Below are 21,526 nucleotides of genomic sequence, written 5' to 3' on the forward strand. Positions count from 1 at the left end.
GGGGCGCGGCCACTCTCCGGCTGCGTGCGCGGCGGGTGCGCCGCCGCCCTCATTGGCCGGCCGGGCGCGTGGGTTGACCGCAGAGCCTCCTTCCGCGCCTTGTGCTTCCGCCGACGAAAGGAGTCCCGGCGCCCCGCCTCCTCCCCCCTCCCCTCCCCTCCTTGGCGGGGCGGGCGGCGGAGGGATCCGCCCGGGGCGGGGGGGGGGGGGGTGGGGTGGTGGCAAGGGGGGGCGGTGCTGCGGCTCGGCCGGCCGGGATCACCTTGGCGGGGCGGCGGGGCGGCGCGCAGAGGAGCGGCGGCTCTCGGAGAGGACGGGCGAGGGGCGAGGCCGGGCGGCGGCAGGTAACGGCGGCCTGAGGGCCAGCGGGTGGTGGTGGTGGTGGCGGCGGCGAGCGAGCAGCGGTACCCGCTGCCTCCTCCGCCGCCGCCATCATCCCCGTTCCCGCCGTCGGGTGAGGGTCTCCCTCAGGCGACGGTTAGGGGGTGGGGGGGGGTGGGGGGGAGAGCAGAGCGCGGCCGCGGTGCCCCCTGGGAAGGTGGGGGTGCGCGCGTGTGGCGGGCTCGCGGCGCCCGAGCACGTGGCGCGGCGCCGGGTCCCGCCCAACCCCGGTGGGGAAACGATCGCGCCCGGGCACCGCCGGCCTAAGGGGGGGAACGGGGGGGAACGGGGACGGAGGGGACACGCCGTGTGTGTTGGGGAGGGAGGGAGGGGGGGGAAGGTCTTTGAGCTGAGGGGTGTGTGCCCCGCAGACCGGGCGGTGAAACGGAGCGCGGGCCCCCCGATTGCAACATCTCGGCCGCCTTCCTGATGGCCGGGGCTGGGCCGGAGTCTTCTGGGAGGCTGAGTCAGATGGAGACGGAAAGAAGCGCTTTGCCGGCTCCCCCTCGGCTCGCCTCACCCCCCCCTTCCCGTGTCTGCGCTCACGTAAGAGCCGCGGCGATGCTCTGAAGGGCATCAGCTTAAATCAGTGTACGGCTCGCTAAACTCACCACTGATGCTGCAGCCTCTTTATTCCTCCCCCCCGGAAGAGAAAGCCCCTTCTGAATTAATCTTCTCCCTTAATTATGCCTGCCTAAACACGTCCAATTGATTTGGACAGTCCCTTGAACTGTGAAAACCTTTGAAATGTGTTTAAACCCTCTTTGCAGGCTAGCTGGGCATGAATAGTGCTTTTGTCGGTGGACAATGGCAACCTCCCGACTGTCTCCTCAGATTAATAAAAGTAGAGGGCAATCTCTGAAAACCTGCTTTGTTCCGATACGGCAGCTCGTTATCGGAGAGGCCCAGGTTAACAGAAATCAGTGTTTTCCAGAGGTTTTTGTGATGTTAATGTCTTAACTTTCCGGTTACCTCCTGCTCCTGGGAAGGGCTGCTGTTAATCCTGACCTGCCTTGGCCTAAAGGTTGCATGACAAAGAGGTTTCTTGGTTACCCAGATACCCCCAGGGAAACTCGAGGGCTTGTTGTGCAAGCAGGAGTGCTTAATTAAAAAAATTTCACTCCTAAGCACGTAATTTTATGCCCAACATCCCATTTATAAAGCAGAATTTAGGCTAATTTAGAGGAGCTAACGTTTGATGGCCTAATGGGTCATGCTGATGCTGGCTGGTTTCCAAACCGTCACCAGATTAACGAAGGCCTTTTCAGCCGAGGCAGGAAGCTCTGCTGCGAGCCACGTGTTTGAAGCTGGGACTCTTCCCTGCGAAACCCGTCAGAGAAACTTCACTCTCGCTAAATAACGAGCTTGCGGAGACTGCGGCGCTGCTTCTGAGCCCGTTTCTTGAGCAGCCTGTGTTTTTCTTGACTACCGACTTCTTTATCTGCCCAAAGCTGTAAATTTTATGAGAACCTTAATTTATTGGCAGTAGCTGGAGTGATCCAGTGCCGGTGTTAGTTCCCTTTCCACACACCAAGCTAATAATGTAATTTGCTAGAAACAAAACGTTTCCCAGGCTGGCCGGACCACGTGCTAGTCCTTTATCTCCCGCCTGGCTGGAGGCCCTTGTTCTCCCTGGGGGAAGACGGCGCTGGGGCTGCTGCAGCAAGCGGTGATGGATGGCACGTAGGGAATGAGGGAATGGGGCTGCAATACCTTGTCGCTGCCACCCACGGCTGGGTGCGCAGCAAATCCTCATCCTGGAGCTGGGGATACAGCAGAGGGATCTATACTTCTACCTAGAGTTATATATAAATGTAAAAAAACCCCAAAAACAAAACCCCAAACTTTCTTTTATAATGCAGAAAAGATTTTTACAGTTTCCTTGAAGGCAGTTAGGTGGTTTCTGCTGGTGTGGGGCCAGGCTTGTCTTCTGTCAGAGCAACATGCTGCAAGGTAAAGTTGGTGGGTCTGCCTGCACTACAAATACCCTCAAGATAAATCTTTCTCATTGCCAAATATCTGATGCTTGTCACCTCGACTTGCTTAATTTTTTTGTTAAGCCTCCTGTATCCCTTTACCCTCCAGGGAGGGCAGGCTCAGCTAAGGCAAGGCTAATCCATCTGCACACAGGGAAAGTGCTGATGTTGCCCAGTGCCATGCAGGCTGGCCTGACCTTCCCGGCCCACGTAGCTCATCTGCTGAAAAGCCAGAGAGGCGTCTCCATTGCAGAGCTGTAGGTCTTTCCTCCCGCGGAGCTGTGGCTCGCTGCCGGGGAGAGTGTATGCCAGCCAGGGGCAGGTGGTGGCTTCTGGGTCCCATCCTAGCGTTGCAGAAAAGAGATGGCATTTTGGGGTGGCCATCTTGTACTTACGTAACGGCGCGACGCCACCCCCTGCACCAGCCACCCAGGGAAGAATGTGTTGTCCTTACTTCCTGGAAGAGGGCTTGACAGGCTGTATTAAAAGCCTGCTTTGCTACGGAACTGTATTTTTTTGTTGTTGTGTGCCTTTAGCTTCTGGAATGAACAAAACTAATGTTTTTTCCAGGCTTTTTTTGGGAATCTGAAGGCCTGCCCGGTTTCATAACCCTGCCCTTCTCAAATATAACTGCTAACTCAAACCATTTCTGCCTCTGGCCAGGGACACTGGGCGTGAGCAGCCTTCTTCTGCAGCGTCAGTGAGGTTATGTAAGTGAGGCTGACCAATAAAACCCGAATAGTCACCCGCCATGAGCATCCCTGCTGCCTGTCTGCACCTTTTACAGGCAGTAAAACGTCTTTGTCCGGCATGGAGGTGGTTAATGCCGGTCCTGCCTGGGGACAGTCCCTGCTAGGCTTCTGCAGTTTCCACTTCCCTTTGTCACTGATAACAGCAAAGAATTGGCCCAGGGTGGGGAATGCCGCTGCCTCTCCTTTCCCCATCCCCCAGGGCAGATCCGGAGGTGCCATGGATTTAGGGTTTCTCTAGGGTCTCTCTCAGCCAACCGCAGGATGAGCTGGCTGGAGTTAGTCACCTCGCTACTGCAAAACCGGTTGTCCTGACCTCAAACGGCTCTTTCTAGAATATTCAAGAGCCAGGGACATACCAGACATCTTTGGGATGCCCTGCCTGAAGCACAGGCAGCCCAAGTAATAAACTTGGAGATGTAATTGTTATTCCTTGAGGAAGAAATTCAGATTTATTCAGTGCTGGAAACATTCAGGCTTTGTAGGGTATTGCTTACCCCCTTCCTTGCTCAGCCCACACTGAGTGTCTTTGGGTGTCCTTGAAGTCCTTGCTCCTCTGTTTGATTTTAAAAAAAGCAAGTCTGGAGTAGTGGGAAATGCCAGACATTCCTGTTACATTTATGAGACTGGTCCTTCGAGTAGAATTCAGTCGGTGCTTTGTAAATACATGGTAATGGGAGGCAGGAGGAAGTATTAAAAAGCGAAGCTTGTTGGTAGCAGGGCACGGTGCTGCGGGCAGATGTGTATTTGGGATACTTTTTGGCTGCTGCGCTTCTGCTCTCGCCCCTGGACAAGGTCACAGTGTCTGTGATTAATTTTTCTGAGCTCACTGAACTGCTGGAAAATCTTGTGAAGGGAGTTCTGACTGGGAACTTAACTTTCCTATTTATAAAGGCTTTAGGGGGTTTAAAATTATATTTGCAAATGACTTGAGTGGGTGTGGGATTTCCATGAGATAGGGGGAACTCACCTGCCTATTTTTAAAAACTTCCAAGTCATGCTCTGGATGCAGTTTCTGTCTCAGGATCCCGTTGTTTCATACTCCTCTTGTTCCCAGAAGCTGCGCAGACCTGATCGCCCGTGTTTGCATGGAGGCGATTTCCCAGCAAAGGCTTGGGTTTTTTTGGCATCTAGAGAAGCCGGTGCTGCTCCGCAGGTGTCAGAGGATGCAGCAGCAAGTGTTAGAGGGCTAAAACACAATGTTTCAGGCCTGACCAGTGGGTTTTCCTATAATAATGGGACTTTGTCGGGCTTTTTATGTGGGCAGACCTTCTTGTACTGACTCTGGTGAATCAGCAGCTTCTGGCAGGGCTGAGGGAAAGGAGGCTTTGCCAGGACAAATTATGGTTTTCACTGGCCTGACTCCTTTATGCCGCATGGGAACGAGGCGATGGTGAGTCATGGTTGCCTGTGAGAGGATCTGCACGATCTGCACGTACGTGGGGAAGGTCTGCAGAGCAGAAGTGGCTGAAGGGAGGAGCGTCGGCGCGAACAGAGCCTCTGCGGCACCGGGCAGGCACATGGCGGGCTGGCAGGGGATCTCCCTGCCTGTTCCTTAGAGGCATGGCTTTGTTCTGGTCAGCCCCGCTAACTTTGACAAAGCTTTCGGGTTTATTAGTGCCTCTGTTTCAAAGCTGAATACACTGAGCTAGCTGGTGTGTGCAGCTAAACGCCATTTTGTGACTTACTGGTTGTTTTTTTTTTTTTTTTTTTTTTGTCTGCTTGGGGCAGGCAAAACAACCCCCCTGCTCTATCCCTACCTTTAGCTGAGCAGCAGCCCATATTTCTACGAGTGCCACGCTAAAGGTTTATCTTTTAGGTGAAGGCAGCTTATGCTGAAAGAGCAGCCTGCTTTGAGTATCCCCTGTGTGCCCAGGGGATGAAGTTTGAAGTCAAACCATTGTTTGAAGTCAAAACTAGTGATCTGCCCATGCCAGTAGCCACTGCCTTAAATCACTCTCTTAACCAGAGGCTTTTTGAACACCAGCAATCTAGCCTGGGCAGGTCGAAGAGGACAAAGAGCTTTCACTAGCTACTGCTACCTGAGAACAAGATTATTACGGTGCGGCCTGAGGTGTGCAATTAGAAATGCCTGGGGGTAGCAGCACTGCTGGGAAATGAGTGTCCTGCCATACGAGTGGACAGTTAAGCTTCAGTTCAGCTTCCTCTTGGGACTGTGGGCTGTTCCTGCTGTTGTGGGGATGCTCTAATCCTGTAGAGGCAAGCAGCCTGAGTTCAGAGAGTTTTTTTTTTTTTTAATCCAAACTTGGAAAAAAAAAATAACAAGTTTTAAACCTTGTGGTGGTTTTCTGCCACCGTGGGTGAGGGGGGAATGCAGGGGACAGGGACGATCTGCAGCATCCTCAGTTTGAAAAGGGACCTTGAGTGTATTAAAGGAATCTTCAGTCTTTTACATGTTCTCTGCCAAGGTGTTGTGTTTAATCAACTCAAGTTTACTTGCTTGTATGGGCTTAAAGGATGGGTTTTAAGCTTAGGTGGACTTTGCTGTGATTAGGTGCTTCTCGGCAGAAGATTGCCCGTGTAAGAGCATATCCGCAGTCACGCTAGTGCTGAGCTGCGCCGATCCCCGGCTGCGATGGGTAACGCAGTTGAGGCCTGTAGGAGAAATGATTGAGAGCTGGGAGGGATGAGGCAGAATCTCTGCCTGTGCACTCAAGTGCTTGAATTTTGTTGCGTTGTGTAGCTCCAAGGGAAGACTGGCAATGAAGAGAAGCTATGAAGGGAACATCTGCATAGAAGGCAGGTGAGCTTTGGGTGGTGCACGTGGGGGATGACATGGAAATAGCAGTGTGTCTTGCCTGTATCTAAGACTCTCAAGTAGGAACATAAAGATAGTTTGACCCAGTAGCAGCTTTCTTGTTACCTCCATATTCATCACGTGGGTGTGTTGGTGTCTCTGCTTGATGAGCAAGTCTGGGGGATTCCTAAACCTGGCACTGCTTTATTCTCTTCTAGACACAGGATTCCAGCAACGATGTCGAAGCACCACGATGCAGGGACCGCTTTCATCCAGACCCAGCAGCTGCACGCTGCCATGGCGGACACCTTCCTGGAGCACATGTGCCGCTTGGACATTGACTCGGAGCCAACCATTGCGAGAAACACCGGCATCATCTGCACCATTGGTACGCGATTCCTAGATAGGAGAGAATTGCAGCTGTGAATCCCTGTGTTGGTGAAACTTGTTAGGGAAATTGTGAGAAGGCTTCAGCTTTCATCCCTTGCCAGGGCTGAACTTGTGTGTTGAAAGAACACGATTTTCCCATGTCTGCCTAACCCATGTTATTGCTAGGAGTGAATCCAGTAGCCAGGGAAATCAGAACTGCTTAGGTTCTGCTGTGCACCTCAAGGCAAGTTAAAGCAATCTTTGCTTTCCGTAGAGATGAGCTGCTTTAGCGCTGAGCAAGTCTGTATCCATTATACCTTTTCTCTTCCACATGAAACAGCCTGGCGTGTGTGCGTTATCTCATTATTTTTACAAAGTTAATATTCAAACTGTTTCTTCCTCCTAGGCCCAGCCTCCCGCTCGGTGGAGAAGCTGAAGGAAATGATTAAATCTGGAATGAATGTTGCCCGCCTCAACTTCTCTCACGGCACCCACGAGGTGAGGGTGGGGTCTGAGCTGATACAGCCCTCACCGGGCTCTGTGTGTGCGTCTGCTCACCCTGTCCCTCATGGAAGAGGGAAATCCAGCTTAGCCCAGGCCAGCCTTAGTGTGGGAAGGCAAAACTTAGCTCTGCTTTTGTGGAAAGCATACTGGTTGTACATATTGAGCCTGTGTAATTGCTGTTAACATTTAAGTGTGCTTTCTGAGCCATTTTGAAAGTAGTTGAAGTTGGTTCCGCACCCTTTCTCTGTACCAGGGAGCCAGGTAACTGATACTTGACACTTGTGTGCCAACTGCTTGTCATGAAATCCTTCAGTTCTTCCTCATGTCCTGCTGTTCGCTGTACAAAGCTGCTGCTTCTCAGTTAATAGAAGCTGAGAAAATTTGTCCCTGTTTAGTTGTGTACTCCTGCAGAGGTGCACAGCAATTGGTTGCTCATCTCGCTTCTTGTTTAGTTGCTGGGTATTTTGCAAGCGGGCAATCAATGAATAACCTTGTCTCAAGAGAAAACTGTTAGTGATTTGAAGTAATTACTGTGCCTAGTTGAAAGAATTGAACTCCTGGGTTTGCTTGGCTAACCAGCAACTCTGGTTGTGTTCCTGGGAGTCATGCAGTTAGCACCATGGTATTTGGGAGGTGGTGTGGTGAGCTTTTAAGAATAAGGTCAAAAGAAATCAACATGATTTGTGGCAGACAAACCCTTATTGATATAAATAGATGAGATCCTAAGTGATACTGGAGGAGCTGAGGATCCCATTCCAGGTTGCCTAGAATGCCACCCTGAGCTGAGTTTTTTTTTACCCTGGCTGCCCTCCAGCTTTCAAAATGTCAGACAGTAGCCAGTAGCAGCTGTAGGTGGCTTTACTTACTGAACCGTGAGCCTCATGGGGCATAACAGCTTGGCTTCTCACCCTTGTGGCCTTTAAAGGCCACAGGGCACTGTCAGAATCGAAAGGTCTGATGCTTAACTGTGGACGACCATCAGACCTTGACTAAACACCCTGGTGTAGTGTCGGTGCATAGGCTGTAGTTAGCAAAATCTGCCTGAAGAAAGGGTAGTGTGGAATTACTCTGCCTTCCAGTAGTCAAATCCTGCAGCTGGGTGGCTCTTGGGCTGGGTGGCTCATCAGGGAATTGGTGGCCAGGCTGAAACTGGGAGTTTTCACACCGTTGCTGCCTAGCGGAGCTGCTTCTGTGGTTTGCATACTTGTTAGCTGAGATCAAGGACAGGGACCTGTGGCTTTCTGCTTTGGGTGAGGTCTAACTGCACATTTCACACAGATGAGGTTAGGTTACAGCAGAGTCTGGTCTTGCTGTCATCTCCTGTTGAGTTTGACTGTCAGCCATAGCCAGTCTTAAATCTGAGTCCTCTCCTGGTTCCTCCAAAATGTTCCAGTTACCAGCGAAGCCCCAAAGAATTTTCATCTGTCACAAGTGCTTTGATTCTTGTGTCCACCCCAAAGCATTTAATGGGGCTTCAACTTTACCAGAGGTCCTTTAGCACCTGGCTGCCACCATTTTATATAGGAACAAAAATGGCTTTTACTTCCAGCTCTGCCTGCATTCCTGTCCTGGATATGTAACTCTTCAGGAAGTCAGACTTCAGTTAGTCCTTGCTGTCAAACTAAAAAGGAAAAATCCTGGGTGGCTGGGATCAGATAAATGTAATAGCACCATTCAGGCAGGTTTTCTGTACTGCATCCATCTAGGCTGCGGTGCATGGAAGGGTCGGGGCCTTCTCCCCCTCAACTTGCACACTCAATCAATAAACTAAATTTTTCCTGCTCTAAAGAGTTAGCCATTGTGTATCTCTAGCAGAGGGCATGCACACAAACTTAAGCACAGCATTTTCCAGCCCCACCTTCCTGGAGCTGGATTATTGTCCCCGTGATACTGAAGTCCGTGTTTGGGGCTTGTGTTGAGGCAGCTGAATGGTGTGGGGGGAGCTGGGTGTTTCTAGGTGAGTCAGGTCAAACGCCGTCAGTCTAGTACAGAGAGGGGAAAGGTTATTTCTTATCTAGAAAAGTCTGTCAAGCGTTACACAACTTGCAGTCAAGGTTATCTCTTAATGTTGTTTAAGCAAGTAAAGTAAACTGATCTGCTGTCATCTGAAGCTCATTTGAGGTAGTTGGGATGGGAGTTTCCCCACAGAACTGTCTGTCCTGAAACTGGCAGTGTTAATGAAATGCTCTTGCACACTTGAAAGTTTGGAAGCCGGGTGCGTGGTGCTGGAGTCTTGAACTTCTGGCTGCGATTGCTTTGGCTCTCAAAATAAAATGTAAATACTTAAGTGCATAATGTCCTCTTAGCAAATCCTTTGTCTTTAGGGGAAATTTAAGCAAAAGAATTGTAAAAAAAACTTGTCCATCTGCTCGCCTGTGGGACTGATAAGAGGGGTCAGGCTGGAAGTCTGTGGGGGAGTCAGCAGTGCAGAGAATGGCATCCTCCCTTCTGTGCTTTGAAGGGAGGAGGAGAACAGCCATGTGTGGCAGTAGCTTAGCTGTGACGTTCTTCTGGCATTCAGGAGTCTTTCCACGCACATAACCATCCAGCTGCCAGTGCTGCCCATGTTCTGCCATGTTGAATAGGCAGGTGTTCAGCAAAGCTTTCAGAAACGTTCTTCCTAAAGGCCTCTTGGTTGGTGGGCCATCTTCAAAAGGCAAGTGTATGTCCTGATGGAAAATCATGTCAGCCGAGCACCTGGGCTCTCTCCTTGAGTTGTCCTTTTGGGATTAGAACTGGGGGCACCAAAGTCACAGTCAGATAACTGCCAGACCCCACTTTAATGTGGGGAGGGCCTTTGTTTCCTCACACTCTGCTTTTCTGGAAGCTCAGTCTGAATTAAATTCTCAAGCTAGAACTGAAATTTAGCATGTGAGAGCAGAGCTGTCAGCTTGGGCGGTGTTTGGGGTGTGTAGTGGTCTTGGTTTATTTGTAAGCAGTGGAAAGCGGTGGAGTAGAAATGGGCTGAACATTTCCATCTTTTTTTTTTTTTCCCCCCCTCACCAGTATCATGAGGGCACAATCAAGAACGTGCGAGAAGCCACAGAGAGCTTTGCCTCTGATCCTATCACCTACAGACCTGTGGCTATTGCACTGGATACCAAGGGACCTGAAATCAGAACTGGACTCATTAAGGGAGTAAGTTGCTCTTTTTTTCTGCCACTTTTTTCAGCACGTGAGACTGGATACCGTATTATGCCTGTGGCATTTTCCAAACAAAAAAAATGTCTCATGGTAGTGAGCTAGCTACCAAAAATTGGAATGAACTGCTGCAAGCTGAGAGGTGGTTGTGTGCTGGTTTTTACTGTGTTTGCTAAAATGCATGTTTTGACACGCAGAGTGGCACAGCAGAAGTGGAGCTCAAGAAAGGTGCACCGCTCAAAGTGACCCTGGATGATGCCTTCATGGAGAACTGCGATGAGAATGTGCTGTGGGTGGACTACAAGAATATCACCAAGGTTGTAGAAATTGGCAGCAAGATCTATGTGGATGATGGTCTGATTTCCTTGCTGGTTAAGGAGAAAGGTGGGTAACAACCATTCCGGCTATGATGCCTGTTCTTTCCTCAGGATATATTTGTGGTTTCCCTCCACTAACTATTTTTTAGCTTGCAGTTCTGTATTAAAGGATTACTTGGTTCTTAATGCTGTAGTGAGACTTTGTGCAAAACTTTCTCTCCTTCAAGTGTAGCAAGTTTCCAAAAACTGACTTCAGCTGGGTTTAACTAGACTGACATCTAAAATCCCTCTTCAAAGGTGAATGTGTGGTAGGGACGTAGCAGTGCTCGTGATCAAAGTCTGTTTAGCTAATTCATACTTTAGCCAGGCTAATTCATATTTTTAATGCAGGATGTAACTAGTTTTACAGCATAAACCCTGAGTTTTGTGGTTAGAGACAGAACTAGCTTTAACTGGTAATGTAGGGGCAAGGTTAGTTCCACAATACTTCCTTTATAGTGGTGCCTAGACTTCTTTAGCCTCAAGGTATCATCTCTAATCCCAGCCAGAGTGTGCAGGGAGATTGAGGTGAGGCTTTTGGGGTGCTCAGTTTGGTATCACAGGGCTCCTGTGTGCAGAAGTGCAACCTGGTAGCTTTTTTGGGGGAGGCAGTCTCAACCTCCTACATGGAACAAATGGCATCTTCTCCAAAAACAGCGTAGAAGTGGTTTAAACTGGTCTGTTGTGCTCCCGTGGGTAAATTGCAAGCTTGTGTGTTACATAAGTCCTCTGAAGAGAGCAGTGATGTGGTTCTTATAGCGTGCGATGGCTGTTGGCACTGCTGTTCTCAGGTCGGGAGGTGGTGTGGGAGCCGGCAGTGGGGAGCTTGCTGGTAAACACTGACTGTGGGAACACATCTGTTTCAGGCAAGGACTATCTCATGACGGAGGTTGAGAACGGCGGCATGCTCGGCAGCAAGAAGGGAGTGAACTTGCCTGGCGCTGCAGTCGACCTGCCTGCGGTCTCTGAAAAGGACATTCAGGACCTAAAATTCGGTGTGGAGCAGAACGTGGATATGGTGTTTGCTTCCTTCATCCGCAAAGCTGCTGATGTCCATGCTGTCAGGAAGGTGCTAGGGGAAAAGGGAAAGAACATCAAGATCATCAGCAAGATTGAGAACCATGAGGGTGTGCGCAGGTGAGCTTTGTGCAGGTGGCATTGCAGGTCTATCACCCTGTATCAACGGAAGAGCACAGCCCATTCACATTGTAGTCAGGACTCCTGGTCTCTGGCTTGCCAGCAGCAGAAAACTGTCTAGTCCGAGTAACAGGGTGGTAATGCAGGCTGTCACTTAATGCCACGTGCGTGGGACTTGACGTAGGTGTGGTATGAGCAGTGGGTTGTGTAACTGTCACACGCCCTGAGCTCATGGGGACAATGTCACAGTTCTCCCCGCATCCTGAAAAATCCACAATAGTCTTTGTAGCAAATGTGAGTTCAAACTAAAGCAGACTTGCTGTTCTGGATGCAAATCAGCAGGCTAATGCATGGGAATCACCACAATTGCGACAAACTGTCAGACCAAAATATCTCAGATCAACTCATGCTCCTCTCAGTCTGTCTTTTTATAGCTTTCTATAGTGCTTTATACATGCTATCACTTGGTGTTGGTTTTCTTCCTCCTTCCTTGGCATTACAGCTTACCAAAATGGGATGTGGAAAGCCCATGTGCCGACAGCGTAGCTGTGTGTTATGCTTGGGAGCAATGCCCTCTTTCAGAGGGGGAGGACAGAACAGATGGGAAGGTGCTTTGCAGAACAAATGGGGGTAACAAACCTCTTCCCTTGCTGTCAGGTTTGATGAGATCATGGAGGCCAGCGATGGCATTATGGTGGCCCGCGGTGACCTGGGAATTGAGATCCCTGCTGAAAAAGTCTTCCTCGCCCAGAAGATGATGATTGGGCGCTGCAACAGGGCTGGCAAACCCATCATCTGTGCCACTCAGGTACTCGAAATGCAACACTAGCTCGTAACTGCCTGAGTCTGGCAGGGTGGGAACGTCAATAGCTGTCATGGCTTGATGGTGTTTGCTAGAGAGTGAGATGCCAAGAGGAAAGAGGTTTTGCTTGAGCTCATCTTGAGGCATTTCTTTAAAGATGTGTTTGGGATCTTCCCGAGCAAGGTTACAGGACCTCTTGTCTGTCTGCTGAAGGTTGTACCCCTCAAAACCTCATGCAGTATGAGCCTTTTGGGCTGACTAAACAAATTCTGGGGAAAAAATCGCTTATGCTTTGCCTTGCCATCTTGTAGCAGCACATCTGTGTCTAACAGAGAAGACTTGGAAGATACCTGGGAACCTTAGCAAGATGGGCCCACGCTGCAGTGTCAGAAGGAACTGAGTAAAAGATCCATCTCCTTATTGTGGGAGCTGCTAGTGAGGGAGGGAGACCGGATGCTTAGCTTCACTGGTTCCAGTAGGGATCATGTATGGACAGTCCTCAGGCACTGGGAGGGCTGGTTTCCTGGCTGTGCTGATTCTCTGCACAGGCTGTGGAAGCGAAAACTGTCTTTAGACAGTGGTCATCAGACAAGGTTCTGGATTTACAGTGGCATATGCTCCTTCCTCTTCCTGTATTGCTACTGAAATGCAACTGAAATGCTGCCTCAGGTGGTGTTTCATGAGGAAGTGTTTTTCTCACTGATAGATGCTTTAATTCAAAGCTGGTTAGGGACCAGGTCCCTCTGTCCTGAACCCACAGGAGAATTCTTCTCCCAGAGTCCTTCGGCTGCATCCTATCTTCTGCCCTACCCATCTATAAAATATACTGAAGCACGCTCGTGAAAAAGCAGCTGCATCCTTCTGCACTGTCTTAATTTCTTCAGATTTGTTCTTTTCCAGATGCTGGAAAGCATGATCAAGAAACCTCGCCCGACCCGCGCTGAGGGCAGTGATGTTGCTAATGCTGTCCTGGATGGAGCAGACTGCATCATGCTCTCCGGAGAGACTGCCAAGGGAGACTACCCGCTTGAGGCTGTGCGCATGCAGCATGCTGTGAGTACAGCCTTCGCTCTGGTGGGGGGCTTGTCCCACAGGTGAAAGTAGCAGTTCTCTGTTGCCCTGCATCTTCCACCTGAGCCAGGCACCTGAAGATCTAAATGTCTGGTGCTAGGTGGCAGCACCTAGCAGTCCGAAGTAGTGATTTCTTTGTTCACACTCCTGCTGTAGGTGTTTCTTTACCGAGCATGGTCCTGAGGGCCTGAAACCTCACTTTGTGTGCTCCAAACTATTGTTGGGCAGAGCTGAGAACTGCTCTGCAGTGCCCTGAAATCTAAAACTTAAGATTTCTCATAGTAATTTTTGTTTAGGCCAGGGTAAAGGTTTTTTTTGCTGTTACCTTGGTATGAATTTCTCCAAATGCCCTATTCATTTTGGCATATTAAATGCCTTAAACTTCTCCAAGGTCAAGGAGCTGCTTAAGCAGTTTATCTCTAGATAATGAAAGGTATTGGCTGACTCCTCCGTGGTGGGAGGGAGGGTGGGATGGGGGGGAGGCTTGTGAGTCTCATTTAGAGCGCTCTGTTGCATTCAGCACCTGGTGTGCTTGGTGTTGGGAGTGTTTGTTGCACGAGTACTGACAGCACCATATTTCTACATGCCTGAACTGCCAGAAACCTCTGCTCTGCTTTGAGTTCACCCAGCTTGCATTTCAGCTGAAAAAAAGCCTCATGTCAAATATCTGCAAGTGTTACTTCTCCCCAGTTACCAGTGCTGTGAATCATAGCAGTGATAACTGTCACCAGTTATAACTCACCAGTTTTATTTGCAATTCAGGTTATATAGATTAATGAACTCAGCTAGTGTTTGTTTGCAGTGCATTATGTAAATATTTTACCTTTATCTCGTCAATATGGAGTGGTGTTTTTTGCACGTGGTAAATGCAAAATATGACTTGATGATTACTGCGCAGCGACTGCTGGTTTACAGGCTGAACACTAACAGTGCACCTAAAAGGTTCTTCCTCAGTTTTCACCCCCTAAAACAGGAGGGTTGACTCTCCACCCAGAGTTGGAAACTTGCTGCAGCAAACCTTACCACCTGGGTTTCCATTCTGGCATTAATTTTTAGACTCGGGCACATTGCATTGTACCTGTAGCCTGAGCTCAGGATCCGTTGCATGTGCTTCTCTCTTCCTGCAGACCTGGGAATGGTGGTGTTCACTCTGCCAGGCCCCTGCAGTAGTGGTTTTAACCCTCTGTGCAGAGGAGCAAATACAGTTTCACTTTATTTAATGTAACATAGCACAGGCAGTGAGGTGCCAACTCTGTGAAGGTAGGAGCATATACCCATACAGTCAGGATCTTTCATGTGAGCTAATTCACTTGGTGTTAGTCGAGAGAAGCCCTGCCCAGCGACAGTGCCCTGAATAACCACGGTCTGAAAATCTGCAGCATGGCCAGAGCAGAGGAATATTTCCTTCTCAAGTGGCCAAGTGGTCATAGCAGGGAGAGAGCACCTTGCCTCTGGTAAAGAGTGGCTCCTGTATGCATTCCCTGGCCTGAAATTGGTATCAGTTTGGGCTTATGTATTTGTTTATGAAGTGGTGCTACAGGAGTATTGCAAGTAAAGCTCTCTCTGTCGTGAAGTGCAGGCAGCAAACGTGGGCTGTGATGCTGAGAATGATCAGGGTCTGTGCTATGTGCTATCCTTGCACCTCTCAAAGACTTGACCTGTCTATTGCCAGCCTGTCCCAGCAGCTTTGCTGGGACTCTGAAGGGATTTTGCTTAGCGATCCCTTTCCAGCTAGCCTCGTACAAATGAGCTTGCTCTTCAGTAGCTGGCATCTCTGTGACAAAAATGCCATGTGGTTTGAGTTTAGTAGCAAGCTTCCAAATATTGGGCAGGCTGTTTCCTGTTTGTGGGAATGGCTTCCTTCCAATTCCAGTCCATGATCCACAGTTGTCTTCAAATCCTGCCCTGGCCATTCTGTCTGACAGGACCAATGTTTAAATAGCTGCTCCGTTTTCCTTTCTCTCACCTCCACCCTGGTATCTCCACCTGTGTACCAACTGGAAACCCTCTAGCCATTTCCGTGTGAGTAAAGCTAGCTGTGACATGGCATTAAGAATTGCTGTGCCTTTCCACTGTCAAAACAGGCACGTGTATACACATATTCTCTTACAACTGGGGAGTGCAGGCCTCCCTTTAAACTCATGTTCACTCTGCGTGTTAGGCAGAGCTGCCTGCTTTTGGACTAGGAGCTGAAGTTAAACTGCCTGGCTGCCAGCCCTTGCATTTGGAGTAAGTGTTTCGAGGCAGATACTTCCATTTTATCTAACAGCAAGTGTAAAGCCAGCAGTAACAAAACTCACTGCTTTAGGACTAGAGTTGGCGCTGGAGTACTGTTCCTGCCTGTCACATGTGTCCTGTTATTTTTAGACATAAGATACTTAACTACTTTGGCTTAGACTGATATCTGTGGAAGAGGGATAATTCCTAGCATCACATAAAATAATTCATTAACACTAGAGCAGCAAAATTCTTATTTGGAAGGGGTCTAACTACAAAGCTTTCACTATAAGGGCACTTCAGTCTCTGCTTAAACATCAACTTGTCATGCTTTGTGTAGTGGCTGCTCACTTTCTGGAGTAACTGTATGAAGTTGTCCTTGAAAAGATGATCAACCTTTGCATGCTTTTCTAGTCTCTCCAAGCCTTCTTTATCGGGTTGTCAAGGGCTATCGCAGCCTTCTGAGATGAGGATTTAAATGTGAGTGATTCCCAGTGTACTGGGATGAATAGATTACTGAACTTGTTGCAAATGCTTAGCCTGAAGAGAAAGCCCTTAGTTACGCTTCTGCATCTCTCGTCTGTCCAAGTCTGGCGCTGTACAAACACCCCAACGTACACATTGTGACAACCCTGTAAAGAAGACTTGTTCCTCTTTATTTCTCTATTACTGAAAGGGAAGTTGGTACAACTCTTGGAGGTGAAACTTCATTGGCTCTCAAGTTAAACTAAATCTAACGAAGCCGAGAGAGACAGTCTCCCAACTTCAGGGGTGCCGTTGAAAGTGTGTTGCTTGCATGTTGGCTCCATGAAGACTGTTCTAGCAGTGCTGTGTGGTGTTGGGAGAATATGAAGGGGGAACATGGAGCTACAGAGACTGCCTCTTGAGGAATTGGAGGCAAGCAGATGGCATGAGAGTCTCTCAAGGAAGTAATAAGAAGCAACAGCAAAGTGCGGCCTGAATGGGCTTGCTGTAGTCCTTGAAAAGCAATCTGTGTTTGGCTGCTCTGAAAGGACTCCAAAATATAGCAGGAATGCCACCTTTGCAATGCCTGCCCAGTGACCAGGGCCCACCAGTTAAATGGCATGGTGGACCAGGCAGTGTGGCTGTGGCACGTTAGTCTGAGTTGTGTTCAACAAATTCACAACCTGAGAGCCAAGGAGTTTCACAGCCTGACCTTTAATATCCCCTTGCCTGCATTACTATGACAATTAAGCAAATTAACGTGATCTCATGTTACTCTGGTATATTTTTCCTTCTTTTCTTTCCTCTTTTCTCCTCCTTCCCTCTTACTCGGGCCTGCAGATCGCTCGTGAGGCTGAGGCTGCAATGTTTCATCGTCAGCTGTTCGAAGAAATTTTCCGCCTCAATGTTAACAACAGGGACCCTGCCGATGCCATGGCAGTAGGAGCAGTGGAGGCCTCTTTTAAGTGCTTAGCTCCAGCCCTGATAGTTCTGACCGAGTCTGGCAGGTAGGGCCCAGAGAGGGGGCTTGGTGCCAGTTCTTCCCATGAGTAAAAACACGCTCCGTTCTAACACTGCAAATGTTTAGCAAGCAGCTTGCTGCTACAGTATCAGCCTTGCATAACTGCTGCGGTCTGAGTTGACTTCTCTGTGGCAGGGAGGGACTCCAGGTAGGCAGGAGCAGAGCGAGAGTGCCTGGCAGTTGGCATGAATGTCACCCGAGTGTGGGCTCAGCAGGGCGAGGTGACTCAGTAGGTGCCACCAATTCCGAAAAGAAACCCTGAGGATCGAATGGTTCCTCTATGAGGCTGTGCTGGTCTGGTGGCTGAGTGTTGTGGCCCTCCGCCCCAGCGTGTTGAACTAAATCTGGGCCTGCTAATTGGTTAATGTCAAAAGCTGACAGTATTAGTGTGACACCTTGCTGATAGAGCACCTCGCCTTACCCTGTGCTGCCCCGAGCAACTGACGTGAGTGTTGTCTTCCCGAATGCATGTTGCTCTTATAGATTGCCCGGGAGGCCGAAGCCGCCATCTTTCACAGGCAGTTGTTTGAGGAACTGCGTCGTCTGACTTCCCTGAACTGTGATCCCACGGAGGCCGCCGCTGTTGGCGCTGTGGAAGCGTCCTTCAAGTGCTGCAGCGGGGCCATTATTGTCCTCACCAAGTCTGGAAGGTAGGAGGTGACAGGTTCCCTCAGGTCAAGCCCACTTCGTGACAGGGTGGGGGAAGGAGACTCGCAAAAAGATGGCTTTGAAAGACCAGAGTTGTAACAGCGAAGCCTGGGTTTTGGCAGCGACTGGGAGCCCAGGCCGCCTGCCTGCAGTGGCGGTTCCTCAGGAGATGGGCAGACATCTTAAACATCTGCACATACGTAACCTCCGAGTTCCTCAGCCTGCCCCTGCCAGCGTGGCATCAGCAGCGAGCCCTGCCTCCCCTTGCTGTTGCAAATGGCATCTCTGCCAGCAGCGCTGGCTGGAAGAGTCAAGGGAAAATAAGTGTTGCAGCTTCGATTCAAACTTCTTGGCAAGAATTCCTCCATTTAACAGTAAGGCAGAAGTTCAGTGGATGCAGAATTTTTTTTTTAATTTTTTTTTTTAATCAAGGCCTTAGGCCTTTTGTAGTAGCATCCAAGTTACTGGTCCCTTGCTGAACCTTTCAGGCATCAGCCCTGCTTGCTTAAGCCCAAGTGGCAAAGAGGGACTGCTTAGCCTAGAATTGTTAGGCAGGGAAACTGAAAGCATTAGAAATTTCCTCTTAAAGGCTTCCTTATGCCTGCCTTCGATAATCTCACTGAACAGGCAGGCATCTGGCAGGCACCCAGCAGCCAAGTGCTGCCTGCACTCAGTTGAGGTCAGTGCCTTGGCTGCAGGTGAAAGACAGCAATGCGGATGCACTGGAACTATATAGTTTGGGATTTCTGTCCAGCGATGGTGACAACTACTGAGTAGAGACTCACTCTTCCAGTTGTGGAAAGGGAGCTGAAGCCTTGCTGATCGGCTTTTCCATCTAGAGGAACTAGGCTGCCCGCTCTCAAAGCACGTCCGACCATAAGTCTCAGACTGCTTTCTGGAAGAAAATCTGAATTTCTTGCACTGGATTTGGACCAAAGAAATAGTGCAGCAGCAGAGATGTGGTTATATGTGCTGGGCACGGTCTACCTGAAGATCTGGACCATTGGTGAATCCTTCACCTAGATTTACGCTTAAAACGATTTGAAGCAGCCACTTTCTGCAGAGATGAGGAGTGACTATAAGCAGTCAGTTTCTGGACACCCTCGTGCTTCTAATGTTTCTTTGTAAAAGGTTCCAGTCTTACACTTGACCTTTTTAAAGAGACTTGAACTCTGATATTTGAATATTTTTAGCTGTGGATTCTGTTACAGCCTTTGAGTACCTGGATCTCCTTGAGCTACCGGGAGGCTTCTTGGACAGCGTGGGAAGGATTGTCTGAGAGCTGGCACGTGTGTTTGGGTGCTTTGAGCAGACTGCTACTGCCTACTTTAAGCAGCAATCCTTGAATCTGAATATTGCTGAGCTTGGCTCCACTAAATGAGGCTGCAAAAGCTAGTGGAGATACTGGCATGCTCGTTGGAAAGATGGAGCTGTAAATGCCATGGCCTTGCAGTGTTAAGCTCCACTTATTTGCCGATGCCCTCTGTAAGCAGCGCCCAGGGAAAGGGAAGCTGTAGTCCCCACCCAGGGTGTGCTGCTTGCTATTTTAAGGCATTTTCAGGACTTTGTGCCCAACTTTCTGGTATAAATTTTGGCCTTGGTTGCATTTGCTTCCTGTTGGGCACAAGAGCAGAGCTCTGTGTGGAGGAACTGGCCTGTTCACTGGCTTCAGCAGGTGAACGTGGCTGGGAGGCAAATGGCTTCCTCCTTGGCAAGCTTTGGGTAGCACTGCTGGCGTGGGCTCTTTCCATCCCATAAAGCGGGAGCTCCTCAAAACAGAGGGAACTTGCAGGGACCCCCATTGAGATGCCAAGGACTGCTTGCAGAGGCCAGAATAAATGGCACCTTGCCACCTTAACATAGCAACAGAGACAAATAAAGGCTTGTTTTCGGGACCAAAACACCCAGATGGCACTTCCTAAACTTGGAGGCGAGGTGATTTTCACCACGAGTAGGGACTGCCGCCAAAGGATGGCCTTTGGTGGTGGTCCGCCCAGTTGCCTGACTGGGAATTCAGCAGAGCATCAAGCTCGTTGGTGAGCTTGGCTCTTGCCAGTAGCTCCTGTGGTCATCCTCTGTGTCCCTTCAGGGGTTTTGTGGAGCCCTCCAGGGTGACAGGCAAACCTCGCCGCCGCTTGGGCTCCCTTTGGCTGTACACGGGCTTCCTCTTGGGTGGCTGTGCCTGTAACGCGGTGCTTCACCTCATGTCTGGTTTCCTTCTAGGTCAGCACACCTGGTGTCCCGGTACCGCCCGCGGGCTCCCATCATTGCTGTGACCCGTAACGACCAGACGGCGCGCCAGGCCCACCTCTACCGGGGCATCTTCCCTGTCCTGTGCAAAGAACCAGCCCATGACGCATGGGCGGAGGACGTGGATCTCCGTGTGAACCTGGGCATGAATGTTGGTGAGTGATGCTGCTCCAGCCTCCTCTGGGGAACAGTCTGGTGGGATGTGGTGGTCCTGAGCACCTTGGATGGTGCTTCGGGGGTTACTGATGGGGACTGGTGACAAGGGGAGAGGAACTGCCTGCCTGTGTGGTAATGGTATCCGACTGGGAAACGGGGTATGGTAGTTGCATAAGCACAGCCGCATCCGATTGTGAAATGGGACAGTGAGTTTGTCACAGCTGCCTTAAAATAGGTCCCAGCAGAAAACGAGGTTGGTTTTAACGTGATAAGTGCTTGAACCGCGATGCTGGAGACAAGAGAAGTCTGGAGCGTGGTGGCTCCTTTCTCCGGTCCCTCTCCAAATCTCGTGCTGTTGAATTTCAAGCTCTGTGTCGCAGAGGAGCCAAAAGCAGAGGCGAAGGGTCCGAGATGGGTGGGCAGCAGGAGGACGGGGTCTTGATACTAGCCTAGGGCCACAGCTGCTGCACCTCGGTGGCAAGGGGAGTGGGTGACAAGTGATGTTCCCCCCCCCGCAGCAAGCTGACGGCAGTGGGACCTGAGCTCTGACACCTCCCTCTCTTCTCTCCTAGGCAAAGCACGTGGGTTCTTCAAGAGTGGTGACCTGGTCATCGTACTGACGGGCTGGCGTCCCGGCTCGGGCTACACCAACACCATGCGTGTGGTGCCGGTTCCTTGAACGACTGACTCCAACCAGCGCACACACCTTCCTTCCCCCCCACCCCGCTCCCCTCTCCCCTCGCATTAGACCAGCCATCGCTTGCGCTGTTCTCCTTCTCCCTAGAGTGGATGTAGGTTGCTAAACACCACCCAGTGCAGCAGCAGGGGGGAAGAGACCTTAAATCACTAAAAAAAAAAAAAAAAAAAAAAAATACTTGAAGTGTTTAGTTTTTTTAAAATCTTTCCCCGTAGCCAAGTCCTGCCCCGATGTATGTTGGGGTCGGTGTCGGAGGTTCCTGCGTGCAGCTGGGCCTCCTCCTAGTTTAGTGACTGTCCTCAGGGTGTGAAACGTCCCTTTCCCTGCCCCTGTTTCGGGGTGATGGGGAAGGGGAGAGGTGACATGTGGTCAACGGTTCTGCTGTAACCCTCCTAACTCCAGGGAAGCTGCTCCTTCCCCCCCCCCCCCTCCTCCCGTGCAGACCAAATCCAAGGTGAATCCAGCCCCCTCGAAGCCAGTGGGTTTTGTTTTTTGTTCCAGGGGTTGGGGGTAGAAGAAAGGTGTTGGTTCCCGACGCAGTGCGAAGGCCTTCCTGTGCTCCCCTTGCAGCGTCGTCTGTGTGTCAGTCGTGTTTGCCCCTTGCCCACACATTCCCCCCCCCCCCCAGCCCCGAGCCTCCTTCCTCCCCCTGCACTCCGACGGGCCCCTGGGCTGGTAGAGCACAACTCTCCATCAATAAAGAGAAGCTGAAGCACCCGCCGGCCTGCCCTGCTCCTTGGGATGGGATGGGGGGCGGGGGGGGTGTGTGTTCTGCCAGCGGTTTGGGGGGGGTCCTGGACTTTTCCCCGCCCCTCCGGCCAGCGTAGG

General features: G+C 50.4%; 1 protein-coding gene across 2 annotated transcripts; it reads left to right on the forward strand.

Annotated features, from left to right (window-relative positions):
• The first annotated feature begins 182 nt into the window (after nucleotides 1-182).
• On the forward strand, nucleotides 183-21,415 carry PKM (pyruvate kinase M1/2). 2 transcript variants are annotated; one of them, XM_075045727.1, is made up of 11 exons: nucleotides 183-344; nucleotides 6,083-6,252; nucleotides 6,640-6,731; nucleotides 9,744-9,875; nucleotides 10,076-10,262; nucleotides 11,101-11,371; nucleotides 12,029-12,179; nucleotides 13,074-13,226; nucleotides 16,767-16,933; nucleotides 19,819-20,000; nucleotides 20,574-21,415. In XM_075045727.1, the coding sequence occupies exons 2-11, from the start codon at nucleotides 6,102-6,104 to the stop codon at nucleotides 20,678-20,680; spliced, it is 1,593 nt and encodes a 530-aa protein (XP_074901828.1). In that variant the 5' UTR covers nucleotides 183-344; nucleotides 6,083-6,101; the 3' UTR covers nucleotides 20,681-21,415. The 2 variants fall into 2 exon arrangements, with proteins under 2 accessions (XP_074901828.1, XP_074901827.1); XM_075045726.1 differs by lacking the exons at nucleotides 183-344; nucleotides 16,767-16,933 and adding an exon at nucleotides 17,431-17,597.
• The last annotated feature ends 111 nt before the right edge of the window (nucleotides 21,416-21,526 follow it).

The sequence above is a fragment of the Buteo buteo genome, chromosome 13 (assembly GCF_964188355.1).
Source record: "Buteo buteo chromosome 13, bButBut1.hap1.1, whole genome shotgun sequence".
Lineage (NCBI taxonomy): Eukaryota > Metazoa > Chordata > Aves > Accipitriformes > Accipitridae > Buteo > Buteo buteo.